The 22,632-nt window shown below is 41.4% G+C and overlaps 1 protein-coding gene across 1 annotated transcript in view; it reads left to right on the forward strand.

Moving 5' to 3' along the window:
- Positions 1–15,098: 15,098 nt before the first annotated feature.
- Positions 15,099–22,632, forward strand: part of LOC311111221 (sodium-dependent noradrenaline transporter-like) — a gene marked incomplete at its 5' end in the record, with an annotated part of 31,890 nt that continues 24,356 nt past the window's right edge. Inside the window, 3 exons of the mRNA XM_084153934.1 lie at positions 15,099–15,396; positions 18,087–18,218; positions 20,267–20,504. Coding sequence (XP_084010060.1) covers positions 15,099–15,396; positions 18,087–18,218; positions 20,267–20,504 — 668 coding nt within the window. The remainder of the gene's footprint in view (positions 15,397–18,086; positions 18,219–20,266; positions 20,505–22,632) is intronic.

Here is a 22,632-nt window from a genome sequence, read left to right on the forward strand (position 1 = left end):
TAACTTGCCAATATGACAAATAACGCTCCTCCTTGCCATTACAAAGCAGTGCAGACAGGAGCTGACAATGAACAACAGATGGAAATTATAGTGTTAGCCAGTATTAATATGTTTCACGAGATCTAATTCAGTGAAGAGTTGTTGATAACATAACACAGCCTGGAGAATAAATTATGCAAAAGATGAAGGATTGGGAATCTAGGAGAGGTCTATATGTCACTGGATCATATTGGTTCTCATTGTTTTCTTAAATTAAATGGAACCTATATTTCAGCATACAACACATAAGAGAATATCATGACAAAAGTAACAGGTCTACATCATAGCTGTGATTTATCAGTTGGTAACTGTCGACATGATGTCTGTTGCCCTAGATCGATGCATGAAGAATGTCTACTACCCAGATGCAATTTCTCTATCTCTATCTCACACACACACACACACACACACACACACACACACACACACACACACACACACACACACACACACACACACACACACACACACACACACCTCCAGATGAATGATGGGGACCAGGGCACTTCATTAAAAGCCTGCTGTTAGACAGACCGTGATTGCCAGCTGTGATTTCCACCTTCAATTGGTTTTAACCTTTTCAAATGTACAGAGCCCATTTAATTTTAATCACAATTGATGAGATGGCATAGAAATTAATTAAGTCACATTGTTGTTGTCTTGTCTGGTGTTGTTTTTCTCCTGCTCCATCTCTCTCTCTCTCACTCTCTATCTCTCTTTCTCACTCTGTTCTGCATCCATTCCAACCTGTCTGGTTAGATTGCAGGCGATCAGTGTTTGTAATCAGGTTTGGTCTCCTCTCCTGCAGAGCTGTGGCTGGTCATTGGGGCTGTGGCTGGACCGAGCGGTCAGACAGATGAGAGGCCTCAGTGCTGGCCAGAGCCATAAAGAAAAGGTCATCCCAGACAGCAACAACAGGCTAATTGACACGCTGCAATTGAATGGCTTTTATTTATCTCATCATGAAGGTATGAGACGTCAGATGTGTGTGTGTTCTCATTTGTGCCGACGGCTCTATAATACAGACAACAAACACTGAAAGATGAACTTATGTGTGTTTCATGCTTTTCTTGCCACATAGTGCCCTCTAAGCTCATCACTAAGCTAAGGATCCTGGGACTAAACACCTCCCTCTGCAACTGGATCCTGGACTTCCTGACGGGCCGCCCCCAGGTGGTAAGGGTAGGTAACAACACATCTGCCACACTGATCCTCAACACGGGGGCCCCTCAGGGGTGCGTGCTCAGTCCTCTCCTGTACTCTCTGTTCCCCCATGACTGCATGGCCAGGCACGACTCCAACACCATCATTAAGTTTGCCGACGACACAACAGTGGTAGGCCTGATCACCGACAACGATGAGACAGCCTATAGGGAGGAGGTCAGAGACCTGGCCGTGTGGTGCCAGGACAACAACCTCTCCCTCAACGTGACCAAGACAAAGGAGATGATTGTGGACTACAGGAAAAAAAAGAGGACTAAGCACGCCCCCATTCTCATCGACGGGGCTGTAGTGGAACAGGTTGAGAGCTTCAAGTTCCTTGGTGTCCACATCACCAACGAACTATCATGGTCCAAACACACCAAGACAGTCGTGAAGAGGGCACGACAAAGCCTATTCCCCCTCAGGAGACTGAAAATATTTGGCATGGGTCCTCAGATCCTCAAAAAATTCTACAGCTGCACCATCGAGAGCATCCTGACTGGTTGCATCACCGCCTGGTATGGCAACTGCTTGGCCTCCGACCGCAAGGCACGACAGAGGGTAGTGCGTACGGCCCAGTACATCACTGGGGCCAAGCTTCCTGCCATCCAGGACCTCTATACCAGGCGGTGTCAGAGGAAGGCCCTCAAAATTGTCAAAGACTCCAGCCACCCTAGTCATAGACTGTTCTCTCTGCTGCCGCACGGCAAGCGGTACCGGAGTGCCAAGTCTAGGTCCAAAAGACTTCTCAACAGCTTCTACCCCCAAGCCATAAGACTCCTGAACAGCTAATCATGGCTACCCGGACTATTTGCACTGCCCCCCCACCCCATCCTTTTTACGCTGCTGCTACTCTGTTAATTATTTATGCATAGTCACTTTAACTCTACCCACATGTACATATTACCTCAACTACCTCAACTAGCCGGTGCCCCCGCACATTGACTCTGCAACCGTACCCCCCTGTATATATAGCCTCCCTACTGTTACTTTATTTTACTTCTGCTCTTTTTTTTCTCAACACTTTTTTTGTTGTTGTTTTATTTTTACTTTTTTTGTTAAAAATAAATGCACTGTTGGTTAAGGGCTGTAAGTAAGCTTTTCACTGTAATGTCTGCACCTGTTGTATTCGGCGCATGTGACCAATAAAATTTGATTTGATTTGATTTGATTTAGAGGTTCCCACTAAGAATATATGTGCAGAGTGGCTCTCAATCAATGTAGATGGATGGTATACACTGTAAGTAGTAGGACTCTCCCTTGATTGTAAAAGACAGTGACCAAGTGTCTATCTGAGTGTATACACGTGTTGATTCATGTATTGATATTTAAGATTGATAGTAGGAGGTGCTGTACATCTATGCCCCCTTGCAGAGTCCACCCCCCCCCCCCCCCCCCCCCCAGTCAGGCATTGCACAAAAAGGTGTGACATAGAGTCACCAAAAAAATTATTGGCCCCCTTGATGAAGATGAGCAAAAAATACTGTACAAAATAAATATTACAAATACTGAGCTATATTGTATGCTCAACAAACATTCAAAAATGATATACGTTTTTACTAATACAATTGCTCAGGAAATAGATTTTGTTTAACCAAAAACTTAATACAAAAATTATCTAAAATATTTTTGGGAGCATTCAAAACATTAAGAACACCTGCTGTTTTCATGACAGCCTTTTTTTTCTCCAATAATTGTGGAGTTGACTGTATCTGTAGGGTCTTCTTGCTCTTCCAGCTGACACCCAGTCACCCTTGGCTGTAGCATGGCTGACCCTGGCACAGTTCCCCCAGTTTACTGTTTAGCCCCCTGGGAGTGTCAGGGAGTGCCTCAACACCACATTGTTAGCATTTCCTAGTTCCTCCAGTTAGCTTAAACTGCCAGATGAAACCTTGTTGATTTTCTCAATTATATTGCTTTCTCCGAAAGTTTGACGGTTTTCTAGAATAATAACAACGTTCTGGGCAAAGAAAAACATTTTGGGAGAAAGTTTTGAACATCAATGGCCAACCAACCGATATTTGGTTGTGCACGTTTGTTTTCCAACTCATTGTATAATTTCACATCCCTGGGATGGAGTGTGTGTGATTTGCTTCCAGACATCTGTTTGGAGCGGGATAGAGGGTTTTCATGAGCTCTAGTACAAGTGTGGGTCAGCTTGATCTTTGATTGAAAAAGAGAATCCTTAATGGCGTGAAAGTGGCCAGAGCAGGTGGGAGACAGTTGGGACAGGAAGGTTTATTACATAGGCTAGTTATTGGTTTGCTGCGAAATCAATAACTAGCTTACAGATATTGTTGCACTCGCTTTGTCTAGGGATCCTAGGCCTAGTTACATGGTCTGTAACCTGAATGAATGTGTGCAATCAGCGTATGCGCCTAGGTGTTGAAGCTACATGTGCCCAGGGAGACAGCAACCTAACCTTGGTCCAGGGCCAGCTCTGTCTACCTTGACCTCTTGGTTGGCCAGTCATAGCGGATTATTATTTGTTCACATGGTGAGGAAACATAAATATGTATAAAAAGGAAACTACAGGCCCAAACTAAAAAGACTACAACACAAACAAAAGGCCTCCTGCCCACCAAACCAACCAGCAGCCTCATGGCTCTCCAAGCTGGCACTCTGACTGATTACTGATTACATGTCTGATTACTGAGCACAGATATAGGTCGCCTTTCCCTGCTCAGACGTTGCATGCATCAACCAATGGTTGCATGCCACGTCATCGACTGTGTCAGTCGGGCACCTTGGTCCATTTTTGGTGGGATCTTCTGTCACGGTCGTTGAGAGACGGGTCAGACCAAGGTGCAGCGTGGTATGCGAACATGTTTATTAAACTGAATACACACTGACAAAACAACAAAAGGCAACGCGACGTCGGAAGGCTATACACAAACAAGCCAAACTCACCGAAACACAAACAAGATCCCACAACCCAGGCAGGAAAACTGGCTGCCTAAGTATGATCCCCAATCAGAGACAACGAGTGACAGCTGCCTCTGATTGGGAATCCTACCCGGCCAAACATAGAAATACAAATCCTAGACTCTAAACATAGAATCTAAACAGAAAACTCACACCCTGACCCAACCAACAAGAGTTCTCTCGATCAGGGCATGACACACTGCCCCTCAGTGTCATTCTAACTTACTTTTTGTTATGTTTTATTTTGACTTAATTTTTTGACTTTTATCTTTGACCTTCATTCTGTCCCCCGCTCAGCAACTCCACTCCCACTTGTCTCCAATTCTACATCCCAACCTTCAGCACATCCCACCTATCTCTGCTGGCCACCCTCTTCGGAGTTCTACGCACCATATATCTTTCAACTATGCTGTGATTTTTAACATACAATTTGAATCTATATAATCGAATAGAATCCACAGATTGCGAGTTGAAGATAAATACTTTTACTACGAGTATTAGTATATTAGTGTATATGACTGACCTGGTCTCTCCAGATCTCCCAACAATACTATTTCTAGGGTCAATTTTAGATCAATGTTATGCATTTTCAGCCATTCCTGCACCTGAGACCTGAAACAGGCTACCTGAGGGCAATACCAAAACAAATGGTCTATTGATTCTGTATCCTCACAACAAAATCTGCAGAGCTGCAATGATTGTATGCCCCAAATAGTCAACATTTTGTTGGTGGCAAGAATTCTGTACAATAATTTTAGCTGAAAAGCACGAAGTCTTGAATCTTGTGTCAACTCGTACACCCTGTACCATGGAATCGGTACATCAAAAATCTCTTCCCAACTATTTTGCAATCTGTATGGCATAGCTGTCAACATCCTGGTCCTCAAATGAAACTGGTATACTTTCCTATTTATGCTATTTTTATTCCTCCACCAGTTTTGATCCTTTATATTGGGCAGACAGACCAGTTCCCTACCTCCTCCTGCTGCCACCTGCCTCCTCCATTTTTGGGGTAATGCTGTTATAAATTGGTTGTAATCTTGGATTGAGCAGACCATCCCATACAATTCTGATAACTCCATGAAAGACATAACTCTACCATTCCAATTTACAATATCATTTAAAAACAAAATACCCTTTTCAAACATATTTTCCATAAATACAGGTTTTTATCAACCAGCACATTTGAATTCAGCCATATTATTTGTTGCAATATTTGTTCTATCTTTTCAGGAGGATGAAATGGACATTGTAGCCAGCTCTGCAATGCTTGTTTGAAAAAGAGATTTACTTTGAAAAAAGTTTAATTTTCAATTAATCGAAAATGAGACATGGCAATCTGCACAAAGGCAGAAAGGCCATTTTTAAACAATGGATGAGCTTTTCTTAGTAATCTACTTGAGAACCATTTAGGGTTCAAGTAAAAGTTTTGGATAAGAGAAGCTTTTAGAGAGAGGTTTAGTGCTTTTAGATTTAATAATCTCAACCCACCTAGTTCATATTCATTATATAGATAGGCATGCTTTATCTTGTCTGGTTTAGCATCCCAAATAAAGTGAAATATTTTTGCTCATATCATTTGAAAAATGAATCATCAGGAGCAGGCAGCGCCATAAGTAAGTGAGTAAACTGAGATATGACTAAGGAGTTAATCAGGGCAATTTTTCCATAAATAGATAGGTATTTACCTCTCCATGGTTGCAGGATCTTGTCTATTTTTACAAGTTTTCTATTGAAATTCATTGTGGAGAGCTCATTTATATATTTTGTGATAGTATGTCTACTTCACCGTCAGCCCATGTTATAGGTAAACTGCAGGGTAATGTAAATGTTGTATTTTTTAAAGTTCCAATACGTAATATTGTACACTTATCATAATTAGGCTTTAGTACAGAGAGTCCAGAAAGGTTATCTAGATCTTCAATGATACATTGCAGGGATCTAGCTTGCGGACTTAATATGAAACTTGAGTCATCGGCATACATGGACACCTTTGTTTTTAAGCCTTGGATTTCTAATCCTCTAATGTTGTTATTTGATCTGATTTTAATAGCTAGCCTTTCGTTGGCCATAACGAATACATATGGTGACAATTCAAAACTCTCTGAGAAGTAGCCACTATTTACTATTTTACACCTGGGGTTGCTATACTTTACTTTTACCCATTTTATAAGAGAGTCACAGAAATTGAAAAAATACAGGCATTTATAAATAACATTCAGTCTTACTTTATTAAAGGCCTTTTCAAAATCCACTATAAATACCAGGCCTGGCTTCTTAGATGTTTCATGTTGTTCTATTATTTCGAGTAGTTGTCGTATATTATCACCAATGTTTCGTCCATGTAAAAAACCTGTCTGATCAGGATGAACAATACCTTGTAAAACCTTTTTAATTCTGAGTGCTATGCATTTCGCTAGTATTTTTGCATCACAACATTGAAGTGTAAGAGGCCTCCAGTTTTTTAGATAGACTGGATCTTTATATTTGCCATCTGGGTCTTGTTTTAATAATAGTGAAATCAGACCTTCCTGATTAGTACCTGACAGACTACCATTTCTATAGGAGTAATTAAAACAAGCTAACAATGGAGCTTTGAGTATGTCAAAAACGGCTTGATATATCTCTACCGGTATGCCATCAAGCCCGGGGTTTTTCCAGACTGAAATTATTTAATAGCCTCAAAAAGTTTCGGTATATTTGTTAATTTTCAAATTGTTTTATTATTTGGAAAGAATTCCTTACAGTAATCGTCATTCAGAGGGTGAGGATGAAACGGAAAAGAGAAAATCTGCTTAAAATATTTAGCTTCCTCTTTTAAAATATCATTTGGAGAATCATAGATGACTCCGTCTTTAGTAACGAGTTTCTGCAAATTCTTTTAGGTAGCATTCCTGTGTTGGAGATTCAGGAAGAATTTGGTGCATTTTTCTCCATATTCCATCCAGTTTGCTTTATTTTTGTAATAGATTACATTAGATCGTTCTTGAATAAGTTCCTCCAGTTCCTTTTGTTTTTCCTCTGACTTATTTTGTATCTCTGTAGTATAGTTTTTATTGCTATCTACCTGTACTATTAGTTCATGTATTTCCCTTGTTAGTCTTGTCTCTTTAGACAGAAATTGCTTTTTTATTATTGATGAATATTGAATTGAATGACCGCTGAAGGTACATTTAAAGGTATCCCAAACAATAATGGGATTTGCTGAACCTATATTGTACTGGAAAAATTCAGTTATAAATTATTTTGTCTTAGTTAAAAATAAATTGTCCTCCAGTAAACTTTGATTAAATTTCCAATATCCCCGTCCACGTGGAAATTCTATAAGAGTTATGTGAAGGCCAATTAGATGATGATCCGATCACATTCTGTCTCCTATGAATACATTTTAAACCTTTGATGCAAGAGCGAAAGAGACAAGAAAGTAGTCAAGTCTCCTCCATGTATATTGCACTAGGTCAGGGTTTTTTAGTCTCCAAATATCCACTATTTCTAATGCATCCATAATATTTGTGATTTCCTTAAGGGCACAGTGATGATAGTTTGTAGAGTGATTTCCTTTTTGGTCCATTTAGGTACGTAACACTGTGTTATAGTCTCCCACCATAATGATTTGATCGTTTGTTGCCTGTAAGATCAATACATTTGTATAAATATTTTTGAAGAAGTATGGATTAATGAGCCAAATCTGTTTTTCATCCACTTTCATATTCAAAAAGATCCACCTTCCTTGCGAATCATTCCTGACTATTTGCACATTCAGATCAACATTTTTGTTAATTAATATCATCACATCTTTTGAGTTCCTTTGTCCATGACAGAAAATTATTTCACCACCCCACTCCTTTTTCCACACAACTTCATCTAAGGATGTAGAGTGAGTTTCCTGTAAACAGTATATATTTATATTCCTTTTCTTATAGCCACTTAAAGTAAAAGGCACATGACAGCCCGCTTGGAGTTTGCCAAAAGGACTCTCAGACCATGAGAAACAAGATTCTCTGGTCTGATGAAACCAAAATGGAACTCTTTGGCCTGAATGCCAAGCGTCACTTCTGGAGGAAACCTGGCACCATCCCTACGGTGAAGCATGGTGGTGGCAGCATCATGCTGTGGGGATGTTTTTTAACGGCAGGGACTGGGAGACTAGTCAGGATCGAGGGAAAGATGAATGGAGCAAAGTATAGAGAGAATCTTGATGAAAACCTGCTCCAGAGCGCTCAGTACCTCAGACTGGAGCGAAGGTTCACCTTCCAACAGGACAACGACCCTAAGCACACAGCCAAGACAACGCAGGCTTCAGGACAAGTCTCTGAATGTCCTTGAGTGGCCCAGCCAGAGCCTGGACTTGAACCCGATCTCTGGAGAGACCTGAAAATAGCTGTGCAGCGACACTCCCCATCCAACCTGACAGAGCTTGAGAGGATCTGCAGAGAAGAATGGGAAAAACTCCCCAAATACAGGTGTGCCAAGCTTGTAGCGTCATACCCAAGAAGACTCGAGGCTGTAATCGCTGCCAAATGTGCTTCAACAAAGTATTGAGTAAAGGGTCTGAATACTTATGTAAATGTGATATTTCCATTTCCAAATTCTCAAAACCTTCTGCTCTTTTCTATATCCTGTACGGAACACAATATGGTATATACTTGGCTTGTAGGTTTCTCACAAATTGGGATGGGGAGAGGAATGAGCAGGGTAAATGCAAATGAAATACTGTAGTATTTACTCTTGTAAAATAAATGTGTTTTTGCGGACTGTAGTGTTTTTGCAGACATTTCTGTAGTATTTACTACAATGTTTTTTTGTGAATAATACTGTAGTATTTACTATAGTATTCTACAGTATACTACAAAATTCTATACTAAGTAGTACACATGATCGAGGGATACTACAGGCCTCCTGTAGCTCAGTTGGTAGAGCATGGCACTTGCAATGCCAGGGTTGTGGGTTCGATTCCCACGGGGGGCCAGTATGAAAAATGTATGCATTCATTAACTGTAAGTCACACTCACTAACTGTAAGTCGCTCTGGATAAGAGCGTCTGCTAAAAGGACTACCTTTTTTTTTTTATGTAGTATCGTATTCTACATTATACTACAGTTTACTACAGAATTCTATAGTAAGTACTGAAGTATTCTATAGTAAACTGTAGTATTTTTTCATGTGGGCTAAATCTATAAAGAAACATAAAGTGCTGTAGCCTAAGTTCATATTACAAGTTCATATGCCATATAACTTTGGCAATGCATTCAGTACAATGTGAAACATAAGAACATGGTGCTTAAGGAACGGCTCATTTAATTAAATCTCAAAAACATATTGAAAACAGTCTCAAATTGACCTACTCATCCTAGCTCACACAACATCTCTCCACTCTCTTGCCTGAGTCACTAGGACTGAGCCTGAATGGCCAGGCAGAGGTGGACCTGCCTCTGCTCTTTCCAGGGTTAAGTGATGGGGTTGTCCTCCAATGGCAGGGCAGGCCTGGAAGACGGAGAGCGGTGTGGACAGAGAGCACAGGGGTCCCTGGCTGGCTGTGGTCCTAGAGGAGGCTGGGGCCTTTCTGGACTGTTGTGAGAGACATTTCACGTTTCATCAGCCAAATCTGATCTGAGATCAGGATCTAGCTGGCCCATGGAGAGGAGAGGCCCCCGGGCAGAGGGAAGATGGAGGGGAGGAAGAGAGGGAGGGAGGGAGGGAGGGAGGGAGGGAGGGAGGGAGGGAGGCGGGTAGGCAGATGGATGGACGGATGCTGGTACACAGAGACAGATAGGCAGACAGGAATACACAGACAGACAGAGAGGCAGGGACATACAGACAGACAGACAGACAGACAGACAGGCAGGCAGGGACACATATAGACAGGCAGACAGAGGGACAGACAGACAGACAGATACGCAGACAGTCAGACAGACAGGTAGGTAGGTAGGTAGGTAGGTAGGTAGGTAGGCAGGCAGGCAGGCAGGCAGGCAGGCAGGCAGACAGACAGACAGACAGACAGACAGACAGACAGACAGACAGACAGACAGACAGACAGACAGACAGACAGACAGACAGGCAGGCAGGCAGGCAGGCAGGCAGGCAGGCAGGCAGGCAGGCAGACAGGCAGACAGGCATGGAAGCAGACAGACAGGCTATCATAACTGCTGTGGTTTTGACAGAAAAGTATGCCCCTGTAGAGACAACCAGAGCACCATAGAGCTGATCTAGTTCATCATCTCAATCCATCTCCAGTCACAGGTCATCTTCTAGGCTGTCAGCCAGGCACAACGCTGGGCAGCATCTCCATCGAAGTGTAAGGAGGAAATACAGTATGTTACCTAAGGCCGAAAACCTATCCTGAGACGTCACTCCAACTGTTGCGTAATACTAGCCTGGAAACTAAACTGATATGTTTCACCAGTTTGTATTCCAGGCTGTCTTTATACATTGATGTCAATGGAAGATGTGTATGAAAATTCACCTTATGTACAGTATGTTTAGATTCAGTCCTTGGTTAGTGCATGTTTTTCTATTGTCATTTATGCAGCCTTGTCAAATCTGTTAAGTCGCTTTAACTATGGAATTTAGATTTTCAATATGAATTGGCCTTTAAATTAATCAAAACATGAACTTTAGACAGATTTGGTCAGTATTGTTTGCCATCTGTTTGTCCTGGGTTCACCTATTCAAATGTAGTCTACCTTCACTACTCTCCTAAATGGGAGGAAATAAATCCAAGATGCAACAGAGGAAAACACCACTAATAACATATAACCCATCCATATAGGCCTAACCTCACTCTTTCCTTTACCATCACTTCAATTATTTAATCCTTACAAACAAAACGCCCCAAAACAGCCCTTTTAAGGTTTTATAAGAGAAGCCAGGAAAGCACTGGAGAGCTTTAAGGGGACATTCATTGACTTTAATGGGATGAACTGATCAACCATATCTAATAGAAATCGTTGCCCATGGCAAAAGCTGGTGTGTTATTTAATTACGTATGGAACACAGTGCTTTTACCGCTTCTTAGAAAACTGTAATTCAATATATTTAGAAGAGAGAAGAAACAGATAAAGTTCAAATTAAAACATTTCTGAAATAAGTTTTATTTTCTTTCTTTAGGTAAAAGAAAAACCTATTTTTGAAAATATCGAAATAGAACAAAATAGAACGAAAATAGAATTGTCATTTTTAACTGTTCATACTTTCAAAAAATGTAATGGCTTCAATATGCAAAAAAAATATGAATGAAAGCAAGTCTGTTCACACTTTTAAGTATCCCATTGAAAATGGCGTATAATAAAAAATCAAAATATAATTTAGTGAGAAAGAGGCCTATTGCATTCTCTGTATCCTATGCTGCATTTACCACGGATTAAATTCAACGTGTAAATCAAATCAAATCAAATCAAATGTTATTTGCCACATGAGCCGAATACAACAGGTGTAGACATTACAGTGAAATGCTTACTTACAAGCCCTTAACCAACAATGCAAAGTAAAACAAATAAAAAAAGTAAAATAACAGTAGGGAGGCTATATACAGGGGGGTACCGGTGCAGAGTCAATGTGTGGGGGCACCGGCTAGTCGAGGTAATATGTAAATGTGGGTAGAGTTAAAGTGACTATGCATAAATAATAAACAGAGTAGCAGCAGCGTAAAAGAAGGGGATGGAGTGGGGTGGAGGGCAGTGCAAATTGTCCGGGTAGCCATGATTAGCTGTTCAGGAGTCTTATGGCTTGGGGGTAGAAGCTGTTGAGAAGCCTTTTGGACCTAGACTTGGCGCTCCGGTACCGGTTGCCGTGCGGTAGCAGAGAGAACAGTCTATGACTAGGGTGGCTGGAGTCTTTGACAATTTTGAGGGCCTTCCTCCTTGTATGTACACTATATACAGTACATCCGGAAAGTATTCAGACCCCTTCACTTTTTCCACATTTTGTTACGTTACAGCCTTATTCTAAAATGGATTAAATAGTTTTTCCCCTTATTAATCTACACACAATACCCCATAATGACAAAGCAACAACAGGGTGTTTTTTTTTGTTGCAAATGTATTAAAAATAAAAACGGAAATATCACATTTACATAAGTATTCAGACCCTTTACTCAGTACTTTGTTGAAGCACCTTTGGCAGCGATTACAGGCTTTGAGTCTTCTTGGGTATGACGCTACAAGCTTGGCACACCTGTATTTGGGGAGTTTCTCCCATTCTTCTCTGCAGATCCTCTCAAGCTCTGTCAGGTTGGATGGGGAGCATCGCTGCACAGCTATTTTCAGGTCTCTCCAGAGATGTTAGATCGGGTTCAAGTCCGGGCTCTGGCTGGGCCACTCATGGACATTCAGAGACTTGTCCAGATCTGTGCCTCGACACAATCCTGTCTCGGAGCTCTACGGACAATTCCTTCGACATCATGGCTTGGTTTTTGCTCTGACATGCACTGTCAAATGTGGGACCTTATATAGACAGGTGTGTGCCTTTCCAAATCATGTCCAATCAATTGAATTTACCCCAGGTGGACTCCAATCAAGTTGTAGAAACATCTCAAGGATGATCAATGGAATCAGGATGCACCTGAGCTCAATTTTGAGTCTCATAGCAAGGGTCTGAATACTCATGTAAATAAGATATTTCTGTTTTTTTATTTTTAATACATTTGCAAACATTTCTAAAAACCTGTTTTTGCTTTTTCATTATGGGGTATTGTGTGTAGATTGATGAGGGGAAAAAAATAATTTCATCAATTTTAGAATAAGGCTGTAACGTAATAAAATGTGGAAAATGTCAAGTGGTTTGAATACATTTCCCGAATGCACTGTATACAAAAGTATGTGGACACCCCTTCAAATTAGTGGATTCGGCTATTTCAGCAACAACTGTTGCTGACAGGTGTATAAAATTGAGTACACAGCCATGCAATCTCCATAGACAAACATTGTCAGTAGAATGGCCTTACTGAAGAGCACAGTAACTTTCGACGTGACACTGTCATAGGATGCCACCTTTCAAACAAGTCAGTTCGTCGAATTTCTGCCCTGCTAGAGCTGTCCCAGTCAAATCTAAGTGCTGTTATTGTGAAGTGGAAATGTCTCGGAGCAACAACGGCTCAGCCGCGAAGTTGTAGGCCACACAAGTTCACAGAACGGGACCGCCAAGTGTTGAAGCGCGTTGCGTGTAAAAATCGTCTGTTCTCGGTTGCAACACTCACTACCGAGTTCCAAACTGCCTCTGGAAGCAACATCAGCACAATAACTGTTCGTCAGGAGTTTCATGAAATGGGTTTCCACAAGCCTAAGATCACCATGTGCAATGCCAAGCGTCAGCTGGAGTGGTGTAAAGCTCACCGCCATTTGACTCTGGAGCAGTGGAAATGCATTCTCTGGAGTGATGAATCTGGCAGTCCGATGGACAAATCTGGGTTTGGCAGATGCCAGGAGAACGCTACCTGCCCCAATGCATAGTGCCACCTGTAAAGTTTGGTGGAGGAGGAATAATGGTCTGGGGCTGTTTTTCATGGTACGGGCTAGGCCCCTTAATTCCAGTGAAGGGAAATCTTAACAGCATACAATGACATGTGCTTCCAACTTTGTGGCAACAGTTTGGGGAAAGCCATTTCCTGTTTCAGCATGACAATGCCCCCTTGCACAAAGTGAGGTCCATACAGAAATGGTTTGTTGAGGTTGGTGTCGAAGAACTTGATTGGCCTGCACAGAATTGGAACGCCGACACTAAAGCCAGGCCAACATCAGTGCCTTGCTCGCAGTGCCAATCGCCCAACATCAGTGCCTGACCTCACTAATGCTCATGTGGCTGAATGGAAGCAAGTCCCTGTAGCAATGTTCCAACATTTAGTTGAAAGCCTTCCCAGAGGAGTGGAGGCTGTTATAGCAGCAAAGGGGGGACCAACTCCATATTAATGCCCATGATTTTGGAATGAGATGTTTGACGAGCAGGTGTCCACATACTTTTGGTAATGTAGTGTTTATTCCGTTAGGACTGGTGCTGCTGTTTTGGCGAGGTGAGACCGCGGGCGCACTTCACCCCAGCGGCGACCGTGTGCCAAGAAAGCTCCAAAATGAAGTGAGGGAGGGAGGAGCAGAAAGAAAATGTTAAATTATAAAATATCACGTGGAGAGAGAGAGAGAGAGAGAGAGAGAGGAACCCGATTTAAAAGCTTTGAATGTATATCGTCTCTCTCTCCTGAGAAGGCGAGTCTTAAAGTTCCATCAGAATGGGCAGTCTCTCCTCAGACGCAGCAGGACAACAGCAGCAACGGGTCATGGAGAGGTGTCCGTAGCTTCACAAGTATGGACCAACCGTCGCTCCTCTTCTACTTATACGGGCTTTAATGTGCTTTAATAACGATACTATACATCACTGACTATACTATTGAACTTTTTACTTATATTTTATGGTGTATTGCTGCCAGTTTGTATCAATTTGATTGAATACCCTATGTTGTTTAGCTGCGTTCAACAAATGCGCACGGGGATTATGAGAAATACGCAGAACCAATGGAATAGCCTAAACCTATTCTACAACGTTCACCTGTTAATTAAGTTTATTTTAACATTTTGTATGTTACCAATAGCATGACTAGTAGTTTATATGATTTAAGGTTTCTGAAACAAGGAAATACTTTTGGCTATTCCCCTCTGTGAGCTAGTGTAGCTATAAAACATAACTTTTCATAACTATTCCACCTCTCCAAACTTCTGAATGTATATATATTTTTTGTTACCTCTCTAGCCGATGAATGCGGTGGAGTCCACTGTAGTTCGTGGAGAGAAGAGTCACTTATGCGGAGTTTGCCTTTCCACGCTAGCGGGACTCCCATCGTCATCACGGTTCACCGCAGCGCGAGCATCATCTCCGCCACCGATACTTCCTCGGTGCCGTGAGAGCACAAGGCCGTCGGCGAGCTTCACACCGACACCGGAGAAAAGATGAACATCCAGGTCCTGTCAGACCACAAGCTGTCATCAGTCGCCCCGCTGAAACCCTGCAATGTGGAGAAGAAGGAGGTGGAACTGATACTGTTGAAGGACCAGAATGGGGTCCAGTATACCAGTTCGACCATTATGCCCACCCCCAGCACGCACGGCACCCCCTGCACCGCTGAGGAGCTGGAGGAGAGGGAAACATGGGGAAAGAAAATAGACTTTCTCCTATCCGTCATAGGCTTCGCAGTGGACTTGGCCAATGTCTGGAGATTCCCTTACCTCTGCTACAAGAATGGAGGAGGTGAGTGAACTGTTATAACTTCTGTAAAGACTTCTGTTAAGACCTTCCCAGGTTTCTTTGGAACTATCCTCGTCGAGAACCAGGCTTTGTATGGCAAGGCGAGACTGCTTTGGAACTAATATCAACTTTGTTTTACTGTTGTGAAATAACTTTCTTAGTGAGCTTATGATAAAATGTGCCAATCTGTTAGTTTGTATGCCACCAAACGTACCAGTCACTAGTCAGTGTTGTGACAACATATTTTGAAATCCCCAAATAACAGTGCGCAGCCTTTCTTGAGCCAAGAGGCTTTGCTTGTAAGAGGAAAACGGATATACCTCATTGCATAAATTCATTCAGGTCAGTGTGGTTGAGTCAACTGCAAATACATTCACTGTATCTGGGTGCTACTGTATCTTACTGTAAAGGGTTGATTCATAACCCATACACACCAGCTGCTGGCTCATAGGCGCCTTATTGCTGGTGGCACATGTCAGGAAATATTTAAATACTCACAGTTGAGCAGATAGCTATGCAAATATGTTAATAATGATAGTTTTGCAAATATGTTAATAATGATTGACTTAATGTAAAAGTGTCTAGATCAGGGGTGTCAAAAAAACATTTTCCTCGCGGGCGGCATTCGGTCTTCAGCGAGGTCCAGAGGGCCATGCTTAAAATGTATTATATTTCCCCACAGTCAAAATTTGCCAGACAATTGTCCTCTATCCTCATTGTGATGACTGTTAGCAAGTTGGAGGGAGTGAATAGACAATACATGTAGGTCCAGTATCATTTCTACACAGTTTCGATTTGATTTTAGTAATTTCAATGTTGATTGAGATCCTTTCCCCCCCAAATTTAAATAAAGAAATAAAAGAATAACAAATATTTACACCAAAAAAAATCAAACCAGGGCCGGACTGAATGGTGGATTAAATGGGCTCAATGCCCGGATCCAGCCCGCAGGCCTTGACAAGTGGTCTAGACCATTAAGAGCAACATCCTGGTCTCATAAGCTAGACTTAACATAGTAAACATAAATCCGGTACACTCAAATTAGTATGAAATGTTACTTTTGGTGTGGTCACACAAAACAGATGGTCAGGGTCGGTGGGCATATAACACCAACGTCTAGCAACCCAAAGGTTGCGAGTTTGAATCTCATCACAGCCAACTTGAGCATTTTAGCAAATTAGCAACTTTTTAGCTAGTTTGCAACAACTTAGCATGTTAGCTAACCTTCCCCTAACCTTAACCCTTTTATCTAACCCTAACCTTAACCCTTTCAGCTAACCCTTCCCCTAAACCTTTAACCTAACTCCTAAACTTAATCCTAACCTTAACCCTAACCTAGATAACGTTAGCCAGCTAGCTAACGTTAGCCACCTAGCTAGACTTTGTAACATGTCATACGTTTTGCAAATTTGTAACATATTGTACATTTGGCAAATTCTTAACATATTGTACGTTTTCCAAATTCGTAACATATAATAAGAATTGTAATTCGTAACATATCATACAAAATGGTTATGGACATCCGCAAATTAATACATACACTACATGACCAAATGTATGTGGACACCTGCTCGTCGAACATCTCATTCCAAAATCATGGGCATTAATATGGAGTTGGTCCCCCCTTTGCTGCTATAACAGCCTCCACTCTTCTGGGAAGACGATTTTTATGTGCTACACACTTCAGCACACGGCGGTCCCATTCTGTGACCTTATGTGGCCTACCACTTTGCGGCAGAGTCACAATAACAGCACTTACAGTTGACCGGGGCAGCTCTAGCAGGGCAGAAATTTGATGAACTGACTTGTTGGAAAGGTGGCATCCTATGACGGTGCCACGCTGAAAATCACTGAGCTCTTCAGTAAGGCCATTCTACTGCCAATGTTTGTCTATGGAGATTACATGGCTGTGTGCTCGGTTTTAGTGTTTACTAGATTTCCTGTCCCCTTTGGCAGCATTCCACTTCCCGGGGTAAAAATAGACATGTGTATCTTTATCTGGTGAACTGTGTGTTGCAGTGTTGTGTCCTGTGGTGCCAACTCTTCAGCTGTGGGTCATGTTCATTTAGCGCTTTCTGAAAGGCTATAATGCAGCCCAACGCTCAGCTCTTTGTTATAATGTTGCATACAAAGATATTTTCAATTATACTAGATAAAGGAACTCCGTTCCATCTCATATTGCTCAAATAAACAGCAAACCTGGTTTCAAAAAACAGATAAAGCAACACCTCACGGCACAACGCCTCTCCCCTATTTGACCTAGATAGTTTGTGTGTAGGTATTGATATGTAGGCTACGTGTGCCTTTACATTTTTTTTATGTAGTTCTGTTATGTCTATTAATGTTCTGTATAATGTCATGTTTCATGTTTTGTGTAGACCCCAGGAAGAGTAGCTGCTGCTTTTACTACATCTCATGGGGATCCTAATAAAATACCAAAATACCAAATACCAAAGGGAATTTAATTCTTCCTAGAATTCACTGGAACATAAAAAGCAATTCACTGTCTGTGCCTGGAGAGTCCATGTTGATGTCTGTTTCGTGTTATTTTTCTTTAGATATCATCATCAACACAAATTGCTAGGGTGAAAAACACCCACAAAATGCAAAATATGTTGTCTTGGGCTGCAACACAAATGCCAAAAGGATCACGTTCAAAAACATTGTTTTGTGGGTTTTTGTCGTGATTTCAGGTGCCTTTCTGATCCCCTACATTCTGTTCCTGGTGATTGCTGGGATGCCTCTGTTCTATATGGAACTAGCCCTGGGACAGTACAACAGGGAAGGCGCTGCTACAGTCTGGAAGATCTGCCCTGTCTTTAAAGGTGAGCTTTCTCTCTCTCATCTCTCTCTTCCATCTCTTTCCTAACCTCTGCCTCCTCTCTCACCTTCTCAAGTCTCCTGGCCATTGTCCACAATTGATCAATGCCGTTCGAGATTCCGGGCAGATTATTATAGAAATTGTGACGATATGATTACATAAGAAGACATTTATAGTTACAGTATCACCATTTGAAGGAGATGTATCTTCTGCTTGTATAGTTCCATCTGTGCCACTGAGTCTGGCTTTAATTCCAATTTTGCTTGATTTCAAATGTAATCTACAAGTTAATAATGTATATGTTGGATTCAACGGCTCCATCTCAACCAAAAATCTAAGTTAAAGAATAGGACTAAATCAAATCAAATCAAACTTTAAATGCACTATAAATAAAGTTGTATTTGATTTAGTCCTATTCTATAACTTAGATTTTTGGTTGAGATGGAGCCGTTGAATCCAACATATACATTATTAACTTGTAGATTACATTTGAAATCAAGCAAAGCTTCAAACCCTAGGCCTATTTATTGTATATTTTGAAGTTGAATTGAAACAATATGTGTTGATGCAAAGGCTATAAAGGCCTAAATAGCATCGTTGATGCTATATGTTAAATCTCTGTTAAACCCAGCCTTTGGAATGACTTTAATAGCAACAGAATCTATTTAGTTTTTAAGTGGAGGTCTCGCAACAATCATTCTCACGATAGCACAATGGTGATAGTCAGTGATACATTTCAAAGCTAAGCACGGCTGGGCTTGGTTAAAACCCTGGATGGGAGCCCAAAGGGATAGCTGTAGATATATACATTCTCCAGTAGGAGGTGCTGCCCAGCCTGTTGTTTTTTTCATGCTAGTGGATGTAATTCAACATACAAATTCAACATATTTTATACAAGCTTTGTCTATGCTGAAAATTGGTAACCATGATGACATAATCCTGTGGTTGAAATTTCAAACTAACAGTTTTTGCAAATCCAATGAATTTTACACATAGAGTTCACGTCACAATACATTGACAAATTACATTGAAACAATGTTGATTCAACCAGTTTGTGCCCAGTGGTTTTCCCCTATAATCGTCTTCTTCCATCTCTCCTTTCTCGTATATACCTCTCTTCTTCATTTTCCTGTCTTCAGCTCTCCCTGTCCACTTTTTCAAAAGCTTTGATCAGAGGAGAGAGGAAGTAAAGATGTGGTTGTTTAGAAGTATCCAGTAAATGCCAAGACACATACTGTACAACAATAAACATACAGTAGATATTCTGTATAAACATAGATATGCATTGTAATGTAGATGGACACATAAAGGCAGTTTGTTTACTAGTTTTACTACTGACAGCCTTATCAGCATGGCATACTGTTACCACACACACCATGGCATCTGAACTGTTGAACCTGAAAGCTTAGCCAGAAGTTTACAGGTAGTGTTTTACATTTACAGTATGTTACACATAAAGTCTATTGTATATTGTTGTTCTTGCAAGTTATGAAAAATGATAAATGATTTGTATGAATACTGGAGAACCAGACAGATATGATCTTATTACACATGACAAGAACAGACGTGCAAGATGTACTGTATGTGTGAAAACCTCAGTCAGTACATTAGAGTGTATAACAATGTTAAACTGACATTGTTAAGTCCATCTGCTGCCTGTTCTGATGGTAAAGTTATAGCACATCACATTTTGCTAAAATAATACATTGAATCAGGTGAAATAAGTGGTTGAATCCTCACATTTCCTCAATTTTTTTTTTTTTTTTTTTTACATAATACTAGCTGGTATTCCACTGCCGTGCTTGGTTTTCAGCGGTCTCTGCTGTCCAAAGTCTTGTGGATACATGCTACATACACATTTATGATTTACATTATACAGGAGTAGCAGCATTTCACCCCCTGTAACCCAATGTAACCTATGTAACCATCTCTCTCTCTCTCTCTCTCTCTCTCTCTCTCTCTCTCTCTCTCTCTCTCTCTCTCTCTCTCTCTCTCTCTGTCTCTCTCTCTCTGTTTCTCTCACTCATATTCTGCCCTCCCTTCCTCCCTCAGGCGTGGGCTACACTGTGATCATCATAGCGTTGTATGTGGGTTTCTACTACAACGTCATCATAGCCTGGTCTCTGTACTACCTGTTCTCCTCTATGACCAGTGAGCTGCCCTGGCTCCATTGTGGCAATGCCTGGAACAGTCCGAACTGCACAGACCCCAAGCTACTAAACGGATCCTTCCTGGGCAACGGGACGTCTTATGCCAAGTACAAGATGACGCCGGCTGCAGAGTTCTATGAGTGAGTACAGTGGGTTATGTCCTGTCCGTGTTCTATGAGTGGGTACGGTGGGTTCTGTTCTGTCCCTGTTCTATGAGTGAGTACAGTGAGTTCTGTCCCTGTTCAATGAGTGAGTACAGTGGGTTCTGTCCTGTTCCTGTTCTATGAGTGAGTACAGTGGGTTCTGTCCCTGTTCTATGAGTGAGTAATCTCTTGTGACAGCCTTAACAAGTAGCTGATTTGGTTCTGGGTGCCAAGATGAATTCGTGAGTAACCTGGATTCTGTCCTGTTCTATATGACTGAGTACCCTGGGTCCTGTCCTTTCCTTGACCTGTGCCTCTGATGTGTGTCTTGAGTCTGACCCTCTGTCACAGTAGCTAAAATATCAAATAAACCAGCCTTTTAACATGTTTCTCCATGGGAATGAGCTGACCTACAGTGCCAAATATGAACTGTGTCAAATTAAGTATTTTCATCAGAGACTAAATGTGTTAGAAGTAGGCTCAACCTTTTAGAAGCTTGGTTATTTAGTCTGGCCACTTTTTGAAGTGGACATTGTACACTTAAGCATTTCATAAACAGCAAATAACTGTTTTTAAATGTATTATTAATGGCATCTACAGTATGGCAGGTCTTCATAAATCAATATTTAGTTAGTGTACAGCAGTGACTGGACAGCAAACTGCACACACTCACTCTTATCACCTGCCCTGAAATCCCTGCTTACTCACTCTACATCTTACCAAGACTGACCAGTATGAAGTCTAAAGTCCTGGAGTGGCTTGAGGAATAGATACGCTTTGGACTTCTGCAGAGTCACAGTGTTACAGTGTGTCTTTGTGCTTCTGTACCCTTGTCTCATTGAAGAGTGACTTTTACCATTCAGTAGATTCTGATGACGTGGCTCAATCTGCTTACATGCTAAGCAGAACGTGTTCAGGCAACAAAGGCCTTTATTAAACAGTGAATCTAAAAGTGTTTTTACTGACTATTATTGCATCTCTGCATGGTACCGGTGTATATGACACTTAATTTTAGGTTAGCAAAATTCCTGGAACTTTCAATAAATTCCCAGGTTTTCCAGATATCCTGGTTGGAGGTTTACGATTTCCTACTTATTCCCTCCTGGTTCCGGGAACCCTCCTTTCCAGAATTTAAGGAAAACCAGAAAATGTATTGAAAGTTTCAGGAATTTTGCAACCCTAATCATACTCAAGCAATTCCGCTGTGAAGTGGGCCACTGTCATTAAAACTTTTGTGCAGTATCCCCAAAATGTTTGAAGCCGTCCGCCCATATACCGATTGCTCTACAGAAAGGCATATAAAAAAAGCTTAGATGCTGCGTTTGAAGTTGACACAAAAAGCCCAAGCCGTTTGCACTTCAAAGAATTCCTTTCCAGTGCTCTGTGTGAAGATTACTTCTGCAGCCCAAAGGAAGTCGTCTGAAATGACTGGGTCATACAGCAGCATCCTTATCTTGCAGCTGATGTGCAGTACAGAGTAGAGCACCAGGGAGGCACAAACAAAACATTCTAAGCTTGCATTCCAAACTTTAGTAGTGCACTATATAAGGAATAGTGAGCAATTTGGGACGCAACCTAAGAGTGCATGACAGGCGGTCAATGAGAGCAGATTAAAGACCCTCTACCAAAATGCTGATCTGCATTGATGTCTCGTGTGTTTATGTAATCAACATCCCTGGATTTTCTCCAATGTTTTTCTCTCGTAAAATCCATCTAAACTTGAATACAGTCAGTTACCGTTATATCATATTTTCCTGCTTTTAGCATAAAATTGCACTCTCATTCTTTCTACCCAGTGATGTAGTGGTAAAAATGAGGTGGGTAAACTCTGATCGCCGTCTGTGGTGAATAAAGTTACTCTCCCTATACTTTCAATGCGTTTTTGTGCAAAAGGTGGGTAAACTGTTGGGCAAAATGAAAAAGTTAGGTAAACAACGTTTACGTGTGTTTACCCTCCACTTAACCACTGTTTCTACCGTACTGTAAAAAAAAAAGTATTCATAGACCTTCAATTCTCTCGTCAACCCCTTTAACCTTGGTAACAATGGGAAGTTAATGGAGTCAAGTTGGTTCCTCTTACAGCATATCTTCTTGCATTTATTTACCAGAAAATGCCGTCCTTTGT

Source organism: Coregonus lavaretus (assembly GCF_964263955.1).
Source record: "Coregonus lavaretus genome assembly, chromosome: 37".
NCBI classification, from domain to species: domain Eukaryota; kingdom Metazoa; phylum Chordata; class Actinopteri; order Salmoniformes; family Salmonidae; genus Coregonus; species Coregonus lavaretus.